The sequence below is a fragment of the Leucoraja erinacea genome, chromosome 30, assembly GCF_028641065.1.
Source record: "Leucoraja erinacea ecotype New England chromosome 30, Leri_hhj_1, whole genome shotgun sequence".
NCBI classification, from domain to species: domain Eukaryota; kingdom Metazoa; phylum Chordata; class Chondrichthyes; order Rajiformes; family Rajidae; genus Leucoraja; species Leucoraja erinaceus.
The window spans coordinates 21,832,882-21,854,444 of NC_073406.1; the positions used below are offsets into that span (position 1 = coordinate 21,832,882).

General features: G+C 43.5%; 1 protein-coding gene across 2 annotated transcripts; it reads right to left on the reverse strand.

The window, feature by feature from the left end:
* Positions 1 to 2,470: 2,470 nt before the first annotated feature.
* On the reverse strand, positions 2,471 to 21,460 carry dffa (DNA fragmentation factor, alpha polypeptide). 2 transcript variants are annotated; one of them, XM_055659668.1, is made up of 6 exons: positions 21,196 to 21,460; positions 11,137 to 11,298; positions 9,066 to 9,199; positions 6,993 to 7,146; positions 5,321 to 5,460; positions 2,471 to 2,944 (listed from the first exon to the last, which is right to left on the reverse strand). In XM_055659668.1, exons 1-6 carry the CDS (start codon positions 21,443 to 21,445, stop codon positions 2,777 to 2,779), a joined length of 1,008 nt encoding a protein of 335 aa, XP_055515643.1. In that variant the 5' UTR covers positions 21,446 to 21,460; the 3' UTR covers positions 2,471 to 2,776. The 2 variants fall into 2 exon arrangements, with proteins under 2 accessions (XP_055515643.1, XP_055515642.1); XM_055659667.1 differs by having other exon boundaries at positions 6,981 to 7,146.
* Positions 21,461 to 21,563: the final 103 nt, after the last annotated feature.

Below are 21,563 nucleotides of genomic sequence, written 5' to 3' on the forward strand. Positions count from 1 at the left end.
ACAGTTAGTGGGCAAGTTGGGTCGAAGGGCCTGTTTTCACACTGTATCATTCTTTGACCTGGAAGGACGCGGGCGAGGCCGCATTTGGAGTATAGCGATCATTTTGGCCAGTCTGCCACAGGAAGGAAGGTACACAAAATTGCTGGAGAAACTCAGCGGGTGCAGCAGCATCTATGGAGCGAAGAAAATAGGCGACGTTTTTGGGCCGAAACTCTTCTTCAGACTGATCCCCTGCTACAGGAAGGATGTTGATCAGATGGGAAAAGTGCAGAGATATACGAGGATGTTGCCTGGACCCGAGGGCCTGAGCTATAGGGAGAGGTTGGGCAGGCTAGGGCTATATCCCTTGGAGTGCAAGAGACTGACGGTCAGCTGGGTGACCTGTATCTTTCAATCAATCTATAAAGCAAATAGAAACTTTAACTGCAGTCTGTAAATGATTTGCTGAGCTATCATCTTCTGCTGCTTACACAATTTTTGCTTAAGCTTTTCCACACATTTCTATATATCGGAAAGTAATACAAGATGGTGAAAGAGAGGTGGAGAGCCTTGAAGGATCCTATAAAAGCAAGATGGAGGGGGGGATTGAAAACAATCCAGTTACCACCATCGAAACAAAAACCTACCAATTTGTTCTGTTAATAATAATAATAATTGTATTTATAGAGCACTTTAAAAACAAACATAGCTGCAACAAAGTGCTGTACATCACTAATCATTGACAAAAAAGTTAATACACACCAAAAATAACAATCAAAAGAAATAGTAGGAAAAGACATGCAAAGTAAAGAAACATCAAAAACACCACAAACAGAAGCAAAGCCTCAGGCATGGTCAAAAGCCAGGGAGTACAAATGTGTTTTAACACTGGATTTGAAGATGGACAGTGAGGGGGCCTGTCTGATGTGCAACGGCAGGGTGTTCCAGAGTGCCGGAGCAGCAACAGAGAAGGCTCTATCCCCTCTGAGCCTCCGACTAGACCTCGGTACCTCCAGGAGCAGCTGACCAGCTGACCTGAGGGACCGGGCAGGAGCGTATGGGTGGAGCAGCTCAGAGAGGTAAGGCGGGGCAAGCCCATTCAGAGATTTAAAAACAAATAACAGTATCTTAAAATGAACTCGAAAGTGCACCGGGAGCCAGTGTAGGGAGGCCAGAATTGGCGATATGTGCTCCCTCTTTCGAGTCCCAGTTAAAAGGCGAGCAGCAGCATTCTGAACCAACTGGAGACGAGCCAGTGAAGAACGAGCAACACCAAGGATGGAGAAAATGTCATGCGATGGGTGGTAAGGGTCTTTGATGATGGAGATGGCTCTGTTGATACATCTCTTCTTGTATATGTCCAGCAGGAAGGGGAGTGGAGCACCAATAATCCTGCTTGCGGTCTTCACTATCCTGTCCAGTTGGTGCCGTTCGTACGCCTTGCAGCTCCCGAACCAGGAAGTGATGCCGTATGTCAGTGTGCTCTCGACAGTCCCCCTATAAAAAGTCCGTAGGTGTGTGGTGGGGAGGCCTGCTTTACATTATCTTCGGAGAGGGTGAAGTCGCTGCTGGGCTCTCTTGACCAGAGCTGTGGTGTTGGCCGTGGACGTCAGGTCATCAGACAGATGTAGTCCTAAGAACTTTATGCTGCTGACCCTTTCCACATCAGCTCCGTCGATGTGCAGAGGTGTATGGTGTTGTTTCCCCGCCCTCCTGAAGTCAACCACCATCTCCTTAGTTTTTCCCACGTTAAGAATGAGGTTGTGGGATTTGCACCAACCTGTGAGCAGCTCCACCTCCATCCTGTACGCCGATTCATCATTGTCACTGATGAGACCCACTACTGTTGTGTCATCAGCGAACTTGTTGATGAAGTTGTTATTGAGTCTGGCAGTACAGTCGTGTGTCAGCAGACTAAACAGAAGGGGGCTTAGGACACAGCCTTGGGGTGAGCCAGTGCTCACGGCTATGGTTTTTGATGTCCTACTGCCCACCCTGACTGTCTGCTGCCGTTGCGACAGAAAGTTCAGGACCCAGCTACATGTGCCAGCATCAACCCCCAACAGCTCCAACCTTTTCTCCATCCTCCCATCTGGGAAGAGGTACAGGAGCATTAGCTGCAAAACCAGCAGGATGCTCCTCAGCTTCTTCCCACAGACTATAAGACTGTTAAATGGACTTTGCCCCCTGCCAAGTATCGCGCACAAACCCCCACACTGCAGCAGAGCCACTGTTGTGCCGCTGCCGGTCGGAACGGCTGTTGAATGTTTAGTAGAGTGTTAAATTTGTTCATGACATGTATTTTTTAATTTTAATTCCTATTTATTTTTTAATGCAAACTGAATGGACACTGGTTGAGCAACGTTTTTTTGTTTCCTCTGGGTATGCGAATACTCAGGAAATGACAATAAAGATTTACAATTACAAAATAGAGCGCGTTACAGTAATCCAGCCTAGATAATTCATACATTTAGGCACCAATCCAGAGAAATTAGTAGAAGAATCACTGGTTTAATTAGTAGACTAAGGCACAAACTGTTTATAAAATAAAGGTCAACACAATGAGATAAGGGACATCTGATTGATTATGCAGAGAATCATCTACACAAAATATAGCTTATATTTTCAATGATCACAATTACCATACAGACATTTACATAATAGGTTGATTTTCTATGCAAGCAATCTTCAAGGATGGCAAAGAAAGATGAATGAAAATCAGCATTTCCTGGCAAAGAGGAAATAATTTTAAATTGCTGGATTGAGATGCACTCTTGGCTGCGTGTTACACAAGGCTTCACATCTTTCTTTTCCTTGAAGAAAGGTTCTCCAACTGCTCAACACTGCCTGCCATTCCCGAGCGCTTGTCAAATTCCCTCTTACAGGCTTGTTGCAACTTCTTAGCTTCTTGAGTGGAACAATTCAAATCCGTTGCCAAATTCCCTTCCTTACTTGCAAAAACCATCTGAAGAAGATATCATAATGAATGAATCAACCAATAAACAACGTGCATTCATTTAGAAATCTCAATGATGCAGTTAAATTAATAAAGCTTGATCATAGTCAGAGTCATACAGGTCGTTCGGCCCAACTTCTTAAACCGGCCAACATGTCCCAGCTACATTCGTCCCACCTGTCCACATTCGGCTCGTATCACTTCAAACCTATTCTATTCATCTATAAGTGTAAGTGGATCCGTATGATCTGTAAGTGGAAGCTAGTGACGACATTAAAGTTGCTACCAAACTTCTTATCTTGGAGATTATATGATAAATGGAAGAAATGCAACATTTAATCACCATGTCATGCGGAGCTTGATTAGCAACTCTGAATTCTTTAGCCTGAACATTTGCTAAACCAAGACCTAGTGTTCTCTCTCTTATCATATCTGTAAGCGCGGTACAGTAATACTGGCTTAATCAGGGAATTATATACCTGTACAGCACACTCTACAGTCATGCCACATGAAAAATGTATTGACCATTCACTGATCAAATAGAATGTAAAACAGAGTTTTGCTGGACCCTGTCATTCGATCAAACCAATACTCTACCAAAGAAAGACACAAACTGCAGGAGTAACTCAGAGGGACAGGCAGCATCTCTGGATAGAAAGAATGGGCGACCTGTTGGGTCGAGGCCCTCCTTCAGACTGAGAGTCAGGGGAGAGAGAGGCGGAGATAAGGAAGGGCAAGGTGTGAAAACGAGACATCCAAGGAGATGGTAATCATGGAAAATGTAGAATAGATTGTTAGCTAGAAGGTCACAATAAAGCATACAGAGGTAAAAATTTAATCAGAGGGACTGGTTAGAGAACTAGGAAGGGGGGGGGGGGGTGGAGAGATAGGGAAAGCAAGGGTTACTTTAAATTAAAGTCAATATTCATATTGCTGGGGTGTAAGATGCCAATGTGAAATATGAGATGCTGTTCCTCCAATTTACGCTGGACATCACTCTGACAACGGAGGAGGTCCAGGACGAGAAAGGTCAGCGTGGGAATGGGAGTGGGAGTTAAAGTGTTTAGTAACCGGAAGATCAGGTAGGTTTAGGTGTTGTTCAGCGAAACGATAGCCGAGCCTGCGCTTGGTCTCGCTGACATATACGAGTCTACCCTATCAAACTCAATGATAATGCCAACTGGTCAAAACAGCCGTCCAACTTATACTCCCATAACTCCAGCTTTTCCACACAAAATGAAAATGCCAAAGTGTTGTTAATCAGCCTCGATGACTAGAATAAATCTGTTGTTGACCGAAATGAATATCCTGCCATTTCCAACAACTGTGTTTCATGTAAAAGCACTGAAAATCTTATAAAAACACATCAAACATCGCAGTGAGGCTTGAGAGATATAAATTTAATGGACCATGTGCATTTAAATAAACCAGTGACATACCTGCCAACTTGTCCGATTTTATCGAATTTGTTCCGATTTTTCACTTAAAAAAGTGTGAAAAACTGGAACAGTACAATCAACCGCCGTCTCTAAGGGGGTTGCGTCCAATCATTGACCAGCTTCCCATAAAATTTCCGTCCAATCAGCCGCGTCTCCAAGGGCATTGTGTCCAATCACATAATGCGCTGGTCACTCGGCGGCCAATCTGACGCTGTCTCCGAGGGGCATTGCAGCCAATCACCGACCAGCTTCCCTTACTGAAGCAGAAGATGGCTGCAGCCAACACCTTTTATCTGCTGTTTGCACACAGTGCTAGGCAAAGAGACATTTCAGGTGTAGGTGCATGTGTGTGTAGAGGAGTGTCATCTGGGGAGGAGGATATTACCTTCAATTCCCTCATCCAGATCTAAGAAGATTGTAAATAGGTGGGGTGTAGAGAGGGGGGGGGGGGGGGAAGACTGGGGGAGTGAGAGACCTTCCTTCCATCCAGCCCCTTAATGTTTCCCCAGACCATGGGGAACGTTGCTAGCAAATTACTTTCAATGATAAACTTCTGGACAATGCAAGAAAGCAGCAATACATATAATACACAATAAACCATATTATAAATACACAATAAATAAGTTATACATTCTTGTACTCTTACATGGGTATGACCACACACAAAAAAAATTTCAGCAAAATGGCACCGCGTAAAAATAATGATTTCCTCAGCAAAATACAGATTTTCAGGTACGAGAATACTGAAATGCTCTGACAAAACTTGGCAGCTCTGAATATATTGCGATATCGGCCAACTACAAAAAAAATCCCTTAAAATCCACGAGCTAAGGCGGGCTCCTGGACCCCACCCGTAATGGGCGAGGACTCCGTCAACCTGCGCACTCAGAGTAAGATTTTTCATTTTCAAATGTTGGCAGGTATGTAGTGAGCGAAATTATTGTACCTGTAGTTCGTTGATTGATAAAGCAAGCTCTGGTGAAAACTTAGGTTTCAGGACTTTAATTACATGTTGACTCAGCTGGTCAGTGCGAGCGGCCCCGGCACTTACACTATCAACTTCAGTTTTCTGGGCCTCCGTTGGATCTAGAAAAGAGGTAGCATTCACGTTTCAATAAGTGCCACAATACCTGCAGGTTTGTAAGTGAATTGGCTATTGTAAATTGCCCTAGTGTATAAGACATAGAACTAGTATATAGGTGATCGATGGTTGGCGTGGACTCGGTGGGCTGTTTTCATGCTGTAAATTACAATTAAACTAAACTACAACAAATTGGTTACAAGGAAAGATAGTTCCTTTCTTGAAAGTACTACTCAGCCGTCCACTCAACACGAGATTCAGAACTGAAATAGCTTGCATTTTAAGCCTGTATCCCAAAGCAGAGATAGGTATCAAGCTAAACAGAATATCTTAGCTTTACCATAAATTATATTCAGACCAATCATCTGCCCTAGGTTGGACAGCTAACTTGGAGAGAACTTGAGGGAAGGAATTTAATTTGGTTGCTAAAGCAAAAACAAAATCAATTATTTGAAATGTTTTTGGCTGCATTTGATGCTTCGGCCTGCTTTGAGGATTACAGTAAACAGTGCATTTGGTGTCACGCACTCTACCCGCTATTTACTTCTACTCTGCTATTTTTCCTGGGACAATACTTAACCCAGCAGCAAGCTGTCCTAAATATTCAACAATACCAACATCTTATGCTGAATGAGTTTAGAGATACAGCATGGAAACAGACCCTTCGGCCCACCATGCTGACCATCCATCACACATTCACACTAACTACATGTTATCCCACTTTCGTATCAACTCCCTACACATTATGGGCAACTGAACAGGGGGGCAATTACCTACAAACCTATATATCTTTGAGATGTGTGAGAAAACTGGAGCACCCGGAGGAAAATCACGCGGTCACCGGGATAACATGCAAACTCCACACACGACAGCACTCAGATTGAGGATTGAACATGGGCCGCTGGTGCTGTGAGGCACCAGCTCAACCCATTGAGCCCTTTTGCATTTTAATTCTCAAATGTAGAAAAAAAAAATCTGTAGCACAGTTTTACGGCAAGAAAGTTAAACAATTCTTATTTTGTTTAAGACACAGGTTGCCTGTCCTGCTGAGTTACTTCAGCTATTTGTGTCTGTCTTCTTATTTTGTTTAATAAAGTTTAAATAATACATTGATGCAAATGTTAAATCAGTTAAGAATGAATATCTAAAAATATAATTTAATTCAAACAATGGGCATCTAATCTTACTCAAAGCAAAAATGTGGAATGATAAGAAAACTTTATGAATAAAAATACCAGAAGAAACATCAGAATTTTAGGTAGTCAGAGGGTGTTGAATCTGTGGAATTATTTGCCACAGAAGGCTGTCAGTGCCAAGGCAGAGATAGATAGATTTTTGATTAGTACAGGTGTCAGAGGTTATGGAGATAAGGCGGGAGAATGGGGTTAGGAGGGAGAGATAGATCAGCCATGATTGCATGGCGGAGTAGACACGATGTGCCGAATGGCCTAATTCTATTCCTATCATTTATGACCATATGACCTTAAAAAAAGTCTGTTAAATATTAGTCACAGATCAGAATAACCATGCCGCTTACAAACGTTCCCAAACAGCTGGAGTGCTTCCAATGCTTGGTGACGTTCCTCTCTGGCATCAAGAGCACATTGTATGGAGTCCTGTAATTTTTCAGCGTGTTTTTCAGTCACCTTCAATTCCTTTGCCAGATCCGTAGTTTTCACATCTATCAGTGCCTAGTGTACAATGAAAAGATACGATGAAAGCTACTGATTTTCTACGTAACCTACTTAAAATTCATGACTCCAGGCCAAAGCAATTAGAAACTAGAACCGCACTGAGATCAAGTTCTGTCCCAATTATCAGCACCAAATCCAACATAATCATCCTTAACTGCAAAAACTGGGTCATGAAACTGAAGCTGCTCTCCAAGAACTGAGCATAGAGCAGAAAAAAAAGTTAAGTTCAATGGCAGGATTCCTTTCCCCTTCAGAGAGTTAATCACTAGAATGGACCACAAGATCCGTGAAGAAAGATTTCCTAGAGACCTTCGGCAAATTAACTTAGCTGTAGAAGGTATGTTGAATAAATCAGAGCATTGAGTATAGAAGTTGGGATGTAATGTTAAAATTGCACAAGGCATTGGTGAGGCCAATTCTGGAGTATGGTGTACAATTTTGGTCGCCTAATTATAGGAAGGATGTCAACAAAATAGAGAGAGTACAGAGGAGATTTACTAGAATGTTGCATGGGTTTCAGCAACTAAGTTACAGAGAAAGGTTGAACAAGTTAGGGCTTTATTCTTTGGAGCGCAGAAGGTTAAGGGGGGACTTGATAGAGGTTTTTAAAATGATGAGAGGGATAGACAGAGTTGACGTGGAAAAGCTTTTCCCACTGAGAGTAGGGAAGATTCAAACAAGGGGACATGACATGAGAATTAAGGGACTGAAGTTGGGAGGGGGAACTTCTTTACTCAGAGAGTGGTAGCTGTGTGGAATGAGCTTCCAGTGAAGGTGGTGGAGGCAGGTTCGTTTTTATCATTTAAAAATAAATTGGATAGTTATATGGATGGGAAGGGAATGGAGGGTTATGGTCTGAGCGCAGGTATATGGGACTAGGGGAGATTATGTGTTCGGCACGGACTAGAAGGGTCGAGATAGCCTGTTTCCGTGCTGTAATTGTTATATGGTTATAAGGTTCTAAGTATATGCGGATAATGAGGTCAATGACTCGTCAGCTAATAAAGTTCCAGATACATTTCTTTACTGAGGGGAAAAACAACACTCAACTTCTTTAAACAGTTTTGCTTCATATAAAGGGCCTCTCTGGGCATTGTTTAAAGGCAGGTGGATTGCTAATGGAAATAAATTACACTATGGCACACACTGCCTGGATGGATATATTTAATTTCCTCACTGGATCCCAGCATTCTGGATATTATATTTCTTGAACGTAGAAAACCTCTTGGGCTGAGGGGCCTGTTCCTATGTTCAATTATCCCTTTCACATAACATACTCCTTCCAGGCAGTAAAACTTGTAAGGAAAAAAATTACGTTAGAATGTGGGGTTGCCCAGAGTTGGGGAATCGGGAACCAGAGGACATAGGTTTAAGCTGAGGTGGGGGGGGGGTGTGTGATTTAACGCGAGCCAAAGGAGAAACTTTTTTTTTTTTTTTTACACATAGTATGGAACATGATGGTATGGAACGAGCTGTCGGAGGAGGTAGTTGAGGCAATGTTTAAGAAACATTTTGACAAGTACATGGATAGGGTGGGTTTAGAGGGATGTGGTCAAAAGCAGGCAGGTGTAGTGTAGATGGGACATGATGGTCGGCATGGACAGGTTGGGCCGAACGGCCTGTTTCTACGCTGTTTGACACTAACCCTTCCCATACTGCATGTCATTTCTAGCTTTTAGACAATTCGCAGTAGGCTTCCAGATATTGACCACGTCTAGTTGATTTTGATCAGAATGAAACCATCTTCAAAATATCCAATCCCTTTGATTACTGTAAATAATTTGAAAATGTTAGCTTCTATACATGCTTAACTAAGACAACTGTACCAGACATAATTGTGGAAAACGCAAAGAAACCAATCAAGAGTTAAAAAACATTTTATGCTAAAATAAATTTACTAATCTTTTACCTCTTACCTGCAAGTTACCATCAGACATTGTAATAATATGGGCAAAGTTATTTACGAGTTGATTGGCAAGAGTTTTCCAATTACTGGAACTCTGTGCGGAATCCACACAGTCTAACCATTTACTCGAGCCAGACGTAATTTCTGCGGGCAAAGAACAGAATGATTACTGACAGATTGTGTTAACATTCAAAATGGGAGGCAATCTAACATGCACACAGTGGTGTAGAACAGGCCGAAGCCAAAATGATGTTGGTACCTGTGAAGAAGATCCAAACAATCCATAGACACAATATGGATTGGAATGTAAAATGGCCTTTGGCTAGCTATATTTTTCCAGTTCATCAGCTTTTCTGTTATGCCTAGCTGATTTGTACATAAATTTTATCCCAAGCTTTTTCTAATAGCTGGAATTGCGCAAAGAAGTGAGTGTGGTCTGCCCCAGTCCCTCAATGATATGAGTGTGCTCTGTCCGTGCTCGAATCCAAGCCATGGGCACGGACAGTGTGGAGTTCGCACATTCTCGCCGAGATTGCATGGGTTTCCTCCTTACGTCCCAAGGATGTGTGGGTTGTGCATTGTAAATTAACCCTATGAGTGGTGGGAGTTGATGAGAATGAAAATATGAAACGGATCAATGTAAGATTATTGTAAATTGCTCGATGGCATGGATTTGGTCGGCTAAAAGTCTATATCCATGCTGCGTCTCCTCATGGCCTATAACTACAAAAAGGTGAAACCTGTCGTGTGAACAAGGAACCCTGGAACTCAATGTGCATTTTGGTGAAGCTAATCATGGACATCAACCTACTAGTGGGAATTTGCAGGCCAGGATCAATCTCTGCACGCGTGTCCCGAGTTGGAATCTATGGAGTTCCAGTCTGACTTGAGGGATTCATGCAAAATACCAGGCTGACGTTTCAGTGTGGCCTCGAAGGAGAGCTGCATAGATGGACAAGTTGTATTGTCGGTGAATTATTTAACATGGTCAGATTGCACGGAAGCATTTTTGAAGAGATGCAGTTATGATCTGGCAAATATTTATCCCTCAATCCACAAAACAATTATTCAGATTATTTAATTGGTTATTTGTTTGGTTTGACTTTATTTTATGATTGTCACATGTACCGTGGTACAGTGAAAAGTTTTTGTTGGTCCGTTATCCAGTCAAAGATGACTGTACATGAAAAAACAATCAATCACAGTACACAAATATATGATAAAGGACATTTAGTTTAGTGCAAAGATATAACATTGAAGTCTGATAAAACCTGATAAAAGATAGTTCACAAGCTTCCAAAGAGGTAGATGGGAGGTCAGGACTGCACTCCAGCTGATGAGACGACCATTCAGCTGCTTGATAACATCAGTTTGTTTGTGAGTACATTTTCTACTTTGTTCACTGAAGTATCATAGCAGTGACTGTAAAGTATTATAAACTGCTTGGCATATCCTGAAAGTGACACAGACTGTGCCTTAAAAAAAAAATGCAGTCTTTCTAATAGCCCTGTCCCACGGTACGAGTTCATTCCAAGAGCTCTCCCGAGTTTGCCCTGATTCGAACTAGGACCTTTACGGTATTGGCCACTCGTCGGTACTCGGGGCTCTCGTTGAAAAATCTTCACGCGTCTTCCCGTGCTTACCTTCCGTTAGTGAGTCTTCCCTAGTACCTGCCGCTACGAGCCGCTAAGTGACGTCCCCAAGCTCCGACGTACAAGCTACGTTCATTCTCCGTGCTTACCACGAGCTTGATTATTTTTAACCTCGGGAGAGCTCTTGGAATGAAATCGTACCGTGGGACAGGACTTTTACTGGATAACCCTTCTTCACCACAACTCGCTGAATGACATGCACATTAATAATTTTGGATGCACTTTACACGTCGTTACAGTCTAAAATCTGGACCTTAAGTCTTACAACGTTCAATTCCGCGCACTGAACAATTCAAAGAACCATTGAAATGAATAGACAGAACTGACCATTTGCAGGCCCTTTCAGATTCACTATGCGTATATCATAATTTTTATCAATATAATTCTGTGCAATGATACACTACATAATCAATCTAAAGAGCAACTTACTGACATCTGGAACCCATTTTTCACCAGCTCCAAGGATCATGAACTTTGTGTCTTTTGGCATGTGGGCAAAATATTTCTCATCATCAATAATGGTTCCATCTTCTTCCAGCACAACTGTACAGTGTGTCTGTGTAGCTTTGCCCAAGTTTAATTTTTTTGATCCTAAACATTGAACAATTATCAAAATGAATTACAGATATCACACTGAAGCATTCAGAATAAGTGATTACATAGAAAATTGGTGCAGGAGTAGGCCCTTCGGCCCTTCGAGTCTGCACCGCCATTCAATATGATCATTGCTGATCATCCAACTCGGTATCCTGTACCTGCCTTCTCTCCATACCCCCGATCCCTTTAGCCACAAGGGCCACATCTAACTCCCTCTTAAATTTAGCCAATGAACTGGCCTCAACTACCTTCTGCGGCAGAGAATTCCACAGATTCACCACTCTCTGTGTAAAAAATGTTTTTCTCATCTTGGTCCTAAAAGACTTCCCCATTATCCTTAAACTGTGACCCCTTGTTCTGGACTTCCCCAATATCGGGAATAATCTTCCTGTATCTAGCCTGTCCAACCCTTTAAGAATTTTGTAAGTTTCTATAAGATCCCCCCTCAATCGTCTAAATTCTAGCGAGTACAAGCCGAGTAAATGTATTTAATGTATTTTCCTAGGCTTTGCTAGAAATGCCTTGTGTACTCTATGAGAAAATATGTTTTAATAATCTGTTAACATGGCAGTTTCATGATACTTCTTTTCCAAGGATATTACTTAATCCAATATTTTATTCATTCTAAATCATTCTGCATACATACAAAATGTGATATATCTATATGTTAAAAAGCAATGTCATTACACTGTCAATCTCATTCTGGAAAAATAAAGCATCAGCAACAATATTACTTTACTAGTCTTTATGCCCCAAATAATGGGACCTCTGATAAAACTCTTACGCACCTTTATATTTTATTCACTCTTGAGTCTACTGTAGGGATAGGAATGACCTGCATGCCAGACTTGAAAAGGACTGGAGATTTCTCTCCGGAAGAAAATCAGTGAACCTGATAGTCTTTAAATTGCAAGTTCATGCCCACCTTTATCTGTTGTTCTTTTATCATTTCAGATTTGTTTACTTAAATTTAAATTTCCCAGCTGCCACATTAGGATTTCAGAACATGTCTCATTTGTCTATTCCCTTACTCTGGTTACACAACCACGGTGTTCCAGTACCTTTGGACCCATACGAGATCAATCATTATTCACGCCATTCATATTTACAATGCTACTGATGTTTACAGTTAAAAGGATCATAAACCAAATGCTTAAGAAGGAACTGCAGATGCTGGAAAATCTAAGGTAGATAAAAGTGCTGGAGAAACTCAGCGGGTGAGGCAGCATCTATGGAGAGAAGGAAATAGACAACGTTTTGGCCCGTTTAGCACTATAAACCAAATGCTACCCCTTTACAAAACTATGGTGAGGTAACATGTGGAGTATTCCATTTAATTACTTTCACTGCTCTTTTGGAAGGATCAGTAAGGCCTAAAGAAAGAGAGAAGAGATTTGCTGGACTTTGCGGGGATTGAAGAATATCAGTTGTATTCTTATGTATAAATTGGGTAAACAGAAAATAGTAAGATTAAACGAGAACTTACCAGTTCGAAGTTTGATCGTTATTTTATGAGGAGTACGTTGAGGGAATACGTGAAGAACTGCCAGGACGCATGCGTGTCATTCTTCAAAGCAGCGGTGTGAAATCACAGATAACTGTAATGACTAAACATAGTAAGATTAGAGAAGATACCAGTTGAGTATATGATCAAGGGTGGGAGCGGAGGGCACGTATTCCCTCAACGTACTCCTCATAAAATAACGATCAAACTTCGAACTGGTAAGTTCTCGTTTAATCTTACTATTTTACTTCGGAGTCACGTGAGTGACTACGTGAAGATTTTAAAGCTCTGTGATTTCATGCCGTGGAAACGAGTCCATGCATCACATCTGCCTTGATGATTATGGGAAGAATAGTGTTAACACTATTAGACATGAATTCGACGTTGAAATCAACGATAAATTTATTAACACCAAATTATAGCCCCTATTTATGGGGTAAAATTATATTACAGAACTTAAAATTGTTTCTGCAAACGTTCCAGGTTTAATTACTGGTTTGTGATAAAATCGTTGGAAAGTTTTCTCCGTTGACCATCCTGCTGTCTTGAGGATTTGGTCCATCGTAACATCCAACTTCATAGCTGCCGATGTAGCTGCGGCCCTGGTGGAGTGAGATTTAAAAATGTTAGTATCCACTCCAGCCTTTATTAGGACCTGTTTCAGCCATCTCGAGATGGTCTGGACTGTCACTTTTTTGTGTGGTTGTTTGTGGCTGATTAAAAGTGCCATTTCTTTGCATCTGATGATTTTTGTATACTCCATATATAATAGTAAGTGTCTTACTATACAGAGACGATCATCTGTCGGGTAGGCCCTAAATTCTATTTTTAGGCCTGCTGACCCCTGTCTGTTCTGCTTGACTAATTCATTGATGTGAAAAGTTAAGTTTCCCGATGAAGAAGTCATGTTGTCCAGTCTTAATTTATGTAGCGACTGTGCCCTTTGTGCCGTGACCAAAGCCATCGGTTTTCAGTGTCAGTTTCTGTAGGGACAGAGTTGTAGCTGGAGACTAGTTCCTTAGCATGGTCAGTACAATGCTCACATCCCATATTTGGGAGTACCTGGTTCTCGGGGGATTGACATTAAAAATTCCCCTCATAAGTTTAGTTACCAGGGGGTGCGTCCCAACAGAATGCTGCTCTGTTCCTTGCCACAGGTATGTTGGCAGAGCACTTCTGGCGCAGTTGATGGCACTATAACTGAGCCCCTCATCGTAATGGAGGCCTGCCAGGAATTCCAGAACAGACGGGGTGTTCATTGATCTGTGGTTGATGTTGTTGTTGTGACAGTACATTTCCCATTTCCTGATGTACACCAGGTACAGTTTTTTGGTGGACTGTCTGTGGGCCGCTGAAATAATGTCCACTGTTCGGTCCGTTAGTCCCAGATGCAGTAGAGGTGCTTTTAAACTCTACAAATTAATAAGTTCATATGGTTATGACATGGGTGGCTTTCCCTTGTTACGGGATGAACCAGTAAATTTGGTCTATTCCGGATGGCGATGCATGGTTCTAATACCATGTCGAGTATCACAGGGAACCATGGTTGAGTAGGCCAATCGGGTACTACCAAAATACCAGACGCAGAATCTTGCTGTATTTTCCTTAATACCGACTGATGAGGCAGAAAGGGAATGCATAGATAAACAATCTCCACCAATGCAGCGAAAATGCATCTGTCGCCGCTGCCCCAGGGTCTGGTTCCCATGAAACATAGTTTGATAACTGGTGATTAAGCCTGGATGCGAATAGATCGATATCTGGTGTTCCATACCGTGCTGGAATATAAGCAAATACTTTTTTATCCAACATCCATTCGGTGTTTTAATTAAATTTGTGTGACCTGGTGTCTGCCACTAAATTTAGTTTACCTGGTAGGTAGGTAGCTGATATCCAAATATTTTTCTGGATACACCATTGCCAAATTGTGTTGGCCAGATTGTCACATGATGTCGATTTGTTTCCACCCATGTAGTTGATATATGCTACCACGGTGGTATTGTCAATTTGTAGTCTAACATGCTGGTGATATAACCCAGAACAATATGACTTAAGGCCATGGAATGCACCCAACATTTCCAGGTAGTTTATGCCCAATGTTTGTAATAATGATGCCTCCTGTGCATTCCATCTACCTCCACAGCTGGAGATGGAATTGGTAGCACCCCAAACCAAGTGCACTGGCATCAGTTTATAGTACTGTAGACGGGTTGCTGATAATGATTGGGTTGGAACAATGCCGAATGTTATCTTTCCACCATTTTAGTTCGATTATGGCCTCGGTTGGTAGCTTCATTGGTCTGTCAAAATGACCACCATTAATTTTGAGTGCTCGTATTTTTGCCCTCTGTAAATTTTGATAATGTAAAGGTCCGAATTGTGTGGCTGGAAAGGCAGCCACTATTTTGCCAATTATTCTTGCTACCAATCTGATGGATGGTTTGCTGATGTCAATGAGGTTACTGCAAGCCTCTGTTAAGGCTGTAACCTTTTCCTTAGGCAAAGTCACTGACATGTGAACTGAGTTAATGGTGAACCCCAGATAATCCATTGTGGTAGAAGGCGTTAATTTAGATTTAACTGGATGGATGATAAAACCCAGTTTTTCAAATAATTGTTTTGTGGCTGTTACCGTTTGTTTAGCCAATTCCAAAGTTTTGCCCACTCATCGAGTTCTTTCACTTGTTTGGATAGATTACCTCCAAATAGCAAAATTGGTGGTTTAGGGGTTCCAGGTTTGCACAGACCTGCAAATTTAGGGTCTAAAGCGGGTTGGATGGCACTCTGCCTAATACTGTTTATTTCGTATTGGGTGTTACAGAATAAAGCAAGTGCATCCTGTTGATCCTGTGACATGTCTTTTTCGTCTATTGTGCGGGCGAAAGCTGTAATTCCCGCTGTTAGGACCATCAGTACTTTTTGGAGTTTTTAAGTCCCTGGCTCTAATTGCTACTCCGACATGTTTCCATATGCACTGGTTTACAATGGGAACATTCAATGATGTACAGTTCCCTGGTGGTAAGTGTCTTGCCATGGTGTCCATTAATGCCTGTCCTTGTAGCTGCTTTAATAACATATAGTCAATACTGGCAGCTAGTTTTGGTTCCAAGTTTTGGCCAGTTAGGTCTGGTTGTATGAATTGGGACACCATGTCCAGTAAATTTTCGTTTTCTTGCACCCCTCGCACACATGGTGATTGTTCTGCAAACCCCTCTTCAGGGTCAGCCCAGAATTGACCCCCAGTACTCCTCTCTGACGAGGGAGAAGCACTGTGCAGCCCTACAAGAGGTACTGCTGTAGGACTTACAAATTGCCCACAGTGACTAGCCTCCATCTCCCGGAGCCCGTCACGTTGGAGCATTTGCTCCATCAGCCTCTCAAACCGGCTCCAATGCTCTCGGTCACTGGCCGCTCGCGGCTGCTCCCTAAGCCGCTCCAACCGGCTCCAATGCTCTCGGTCACTGGCCGCTCGCGGCTGCTGAAAGTCGGACTCATCGGAGTCAACAACTATCAGATTTTTGATTTGCCTTACCGCCCGGCCGCGGTGTAGATCTGGCCGGTTCGGGGGCGAAGTCGGGCACAGCTGTTCCCATTATGGGCGATTCGTGTGCCATTGGCCGCTGCTGGCTGCCCGCAACTCTGCGGTCCTCCCCCGCCAGCTTTGTCACAGCCTTCTTATTTTTCTTTGTCCTGTCCATTGGCTCCACCTGTAACACAGTAAGTGGAACAAAAAAGAACGCAGAATATTTCTTACCTGCAGTTCCCGGCTTTTAAATTCTGCCGCTGAGGGGGAACGTCGTTCCACATGACTGTTTCGCAATGCGTGTAGCGATATGACATGCATGCTTCCTGGCAGGGTTCTTCACGTAGTCACTCACGTGACTCCGAAGTAAAATCATTGGTAGACGGATCAAGGTGGGTGCACTAATTAAAAATTTTGACCAAGAGGTAAGAGATGCAAGGATGCAGAGAGTGGTTGGTGTCTGTATTTCACTGCCTACGGAGGTGGTGGAAACAATCAATCAAGGCCTTAAAAAAATAATTGGATAGGCACTTTTGAAATTAATTTGCTGGGATTTATGTAAAGAGAAATGAAATGGGAGTTGTCAAAGAATCAATAGACTCTTTTACTTATGATAAAGGCTGTGGAGGCCAAGTCAATGGATATTTTAATGGCAGCGATACATTGATCCTTGATTAGTACGGGTGTCAGGGGTAATGGGGAGAAGGTAGGAGAATGGGGTTAGGAGGGAGAGATAGATCAGCCATGATTAAATGACGGAGTGGACGTGATGGGCCGAATGGCCTAATTTTGCTCCTACATGACCTTATGACCTTTACAATTCTCATTCCATGTCAAACCAGATTTGTGCAGGATAAAATGTTATAATCAACTGTACTGCCAATATTAGTATGGTCAGCAAATCTCTTACCCATGGTTATAAACTTAAATCCTGGTCCATAATAAATTGAGAAAGGACCTAATGCTGAGCCTTACAACCACCAAAACAAAACGTGCTGACCTATTATAAATTGTTTGAAGAAGAGTCTTGACCCGAAACTTCGCCTATTCCTTCGCTCCATAAATGCTGCCTCACCCGCTGAGTTTCTCCAGCTTTTTTGCCTACCTTCTATAAATTGCAAGAGCTCAGTTGAAATACCCTGAGCGGTTACAGGTGGCATTGCGAGTGCTCTTTCCAGTCGGGTCCCTCGGTTGTGAATGAATTAACTGTGCTCTCAATCTTCTCTCCTAACTGTTTAGCAAAGACAATACAGTAAACCATCGTTTTTACGACCCCCTTATAACAGATGACGGATATAGTGGATGGACCTGCAAACCCATCTACACCTCCCTGGCCGATTAGAGCCCCGGTTTCCGGCCCCACTGCTGACTCCTCGCGAGGTCCACCGACCGTCAAGCCCATCTTCACCCACTGAAAGCATACAAAATGCTGGAGTAATTCAGTGGCTCAGGGTCTCTGGAGAACACAGATAGGTGACATCAGGACTCTTCCTCAGACTGATTCAATCAGCTGTCACTTCAGAACTTTGTATCATTTCAGTTTAAAGCTAGGCACTGATGATGCCACTGGTCTGCTCACATTGCCGTTCTTCATTGGTTCCCATGGCTGTTGTTGCGTTGCAGCTCCCCGAAAGGACGCACTGTCTTCAGTGTGCCCCCACCGATAGAACACCCTCGTTCACCTTTGTGGCTTCGTCTCCCCTCACCTGCTGTCACCAAGGTGAACAATGTCAACGACTCAGAGGGAAGAAGCATCGGCAAACCGGAGAAAGCGCTGTCCCCAGGAGCTACAATGTGAGCCACAACAATCACCCGCGCGGTTGGTGAAGAAGGGCTCGCTGGCGTATTTTGCTGGGTTGTAAACTACCCAAGCAAAATACGAGGTGCTGTTCCCCCAATTTGTGCTGGGCCTCACTCTGGCAATGGAGGAGGCCCAAGACAGAAAGGTCGGATTCGGAATGGGAGGGGGAATTGAAGCGCTGAGCCACCGGGAGATCAGGTTGGTTCGTGCAAACTAAGTGGAGGTGTTGGGCGAAGCGATCATTGAGCCTACACATGGTCTCACCGATGTAGAGAAGTTGATACCTGGAACAGCTGATGCAGTAGATATGGTTGGAGGAGGTGCAGGTGAACCTCTGCCTCACCTGGAAAGACTGCTTGTGTCCTTGGATGGAGTCAAGGGGGGAGGTAAAGCGACAAGTGTAGCATTTCCTGCGGTTGCAAGGGAAAGTACCACAGGTTTGGGTGGGAAGGGACCAATTGACCAGGAAGTTATGGAGGGAACGGTCTCTGCAGAAAGCAGAGAGGGGAGGAGATGGGAAGATGTGGCCAGTGGTAGGATCCTATTGCAGTTGGCGAAAATGTCAGAGGATTATATGTTGTATGCGACGGCTGATGGGGTGGAAGGCGAGGACAAGGGGGACTCTGTCCTTCATACGAGTAGGGGGATGGGGAGTAAGAGCGGAGCTGCAAGATATAGAGGAGACTCTGACGAGAACCTGATCTATAATAGAAAACAATAGACAATAGTTGCAGGAGTAGGCCATTCGGCCCTTCGAGCCAGCACAGCCATTTAATGTGAGCATGGTTGATCATCCCCGATCAGTACCCCGTTCCTGCCTTCTCCCCATATCCCCTGACTCCACTATCTTTAAGAGCCCTATCCAGCTCTCTCCTGAAATATCCAGAGAACCGGCCTCCAACTGAGACAGAGAATTCCAGACTCACAACTCTGTGAGAAAAAGTGTTTCCTCATCTCCGTTCTAAATGGCTTACCCCTTATTCTTAAACTGTGGCCCCTGGTTCTGGACTCCCCCAACTTCAGGAACATGTTACCTGCCTCTAGCATGTCCAAACCCTTAACAATCTTATATATTTCAATAAGATCCTCTCTCATCCTTCTAAACTCCAGAGTGTACAAGCCCAAACACTCCATTCTCTCAGCATTTGACAGTCCCGCCATCCCGGGAATTAACCTTGTAAACCTACACTGAACTCCCTCAATAGCAAGATTGTCCATCCTCAAATTAGGGGACCAAAACTGCACACAATACTCCAGGTGTGGTCTCACTAGGGCTCTGTGCAACTGCAGAAGGACCTCTTTGCTCCTATACTCGACTCCTCTTGTTATAAAGGCCAACATGCCATTCGCTTTCTTCACTGCCTGCTGTACTTGCATGCTTACTTTCATAGACTGATAAACAAGGACCTCCAGATCCCATTGTACTTTCCCTTTTCCCAACTTCTTAGATAGTAATCTGCCTTCCTGTTTTTGATACCAAAGTGGATAACCTCACATTTATCCACATTAATCTTCATCTGCCATGCATCTGCCCACTCACCCAACCTGTCCATGTCACCCTGCATTCTCATAGCATCCTCCTCACAGTTCACACTGCCACCCAGCTTTGCGTCATCTGCAAATTTGCTAATGTTACTTTGAATCCCTTCATCCAAATCATTGATGTATATTGTAAATAGCTGCGGTCCCAGCACCGAGCACTAGTCACTGCCTGCCATGCTGAAAGGGACCCACTAATCCCTACTCTTTGTTTCCTGCCTGCCAACCAATTTGATATCCATGTCAGCACTCTACCCCCAATACCATGTGCCCTAATTTTGCCCACTAATCTCCTATGTGGGACCTTATCAAATGCTTCTGATAGTCCAGGTACACTACATCCACTGGCTCTCCCTTGCTCATTTCCCTAGTTGATGCAACTCAAAAAATTCCAGAAGATTAGTCAAGCATGATTTCCCCATCGTAAATCCATGCTGACTAGGACCGATCCTGTTACTACTATGCAAATGCGTGGCTATTTCATCTTCTATAAGAAGGGAACACACGTTCGCTAAAAAATGAGGACATCCCATTTCGGTTGCTCAACTTACACCTCAGCAGTATAAAACTTTTGACTTCACCTAACTTCAAGTATGTACCTTATTTTTACATTGACCGAAAATTTTAACTGGAGGACATCTCTCAGTTTTCTATAGCATGTAAGCTCATTGGGGAAACACGCACTTTCCCGCAGTTAAAAACATGGCAAAACGGCACAATTTTTGAGCAATGTGAATTTTCTAAACCAGCGCGGGTGACCGTGAAACCCACTAGAAAGCCGATTTAAATTTACAGGCAAATGAACAAAAGATAGAAATTTGGGTAATTAATTGAGGGTAAATGAAGGTAGAAAGCATGGCGGATTGTGAACAGCTGACAATTGCCGTGGTGATTTTAAGATCCAAAATATCGGGAATCGTTTGCTCGCTGAATTTCATCAAAAGTTAATAACGCCTTACTTTTGATGAAATTCAGCGAGCAAACGCGGAAAATTTCAGCTCAAAAATCGGCCGTTTTCCATGTTTTTAACGGGTGGGAAAGTGCGTGTTTCCCCATTCACTTACATGTACCAAACTGAGAGATGTCCTCCAGTTAAAATTTTCGGTCATGTGAGGGGGGATCTACGCTCATTTGACCTTTGGTGAAATCACCCTATAAAACTTTTCTTCTCTATTTTCAAGAACCCTATGGGCTTTTGACTCTCCACCATCCCAGCTTTTTTGTTTCCGACCAATCTGGCTGTCCTAGTTTACATTTAATCTGTTTTGTTTTGTTAGCGTCTGATCCTCACAACGATCTATTCCACAATTCCCTTGATCTCCATCCTCTTTGGTGTCTCGTTCTCACACCATACATCCTTATCTCTGTATCTTTCTCTTCCCTGACTCAGTCTGAAGAAGGGTCTGGACCAGAAACGTCACCCATTCCTTCTCTCCAGATGCTGCCAGTCCCGCTGAGTTATTCCAGCATTTGGTGTCTGTTTACCCGTTATGCGGAAGGCGCGGTGGAGGCCTCAGTCCCTACCTGTGTCCCTCAGTTCCCTCAGCGACGCTGCGACCACACCGAAGGTCTCCTTGCGGCTGGAGCCGATAACCTTACACGGGCGGCTGCCCATCATGGGGAAAGGCTGAACACCGATATCGTCAGACTTATCCTTCAGCCGACTGCTGACCCTCGTCTCCATCATCGCCGCCATTGCTGCTGCAGCTTCCGCGAGTGTTGGCGCGCATGCGTCCCGCCCGACATCACAACCATGACGGATGCAAACGCGCATGCGCCCTGCCCGGCGCAATAATCTGCGCCGGCACCGTGCAGATACGCATGCGCCATGCACGGCGCCGAAGTCATTGCGGCTGGAGGTGCGCATGCGCTCCGCCCGGCACCAATCATTG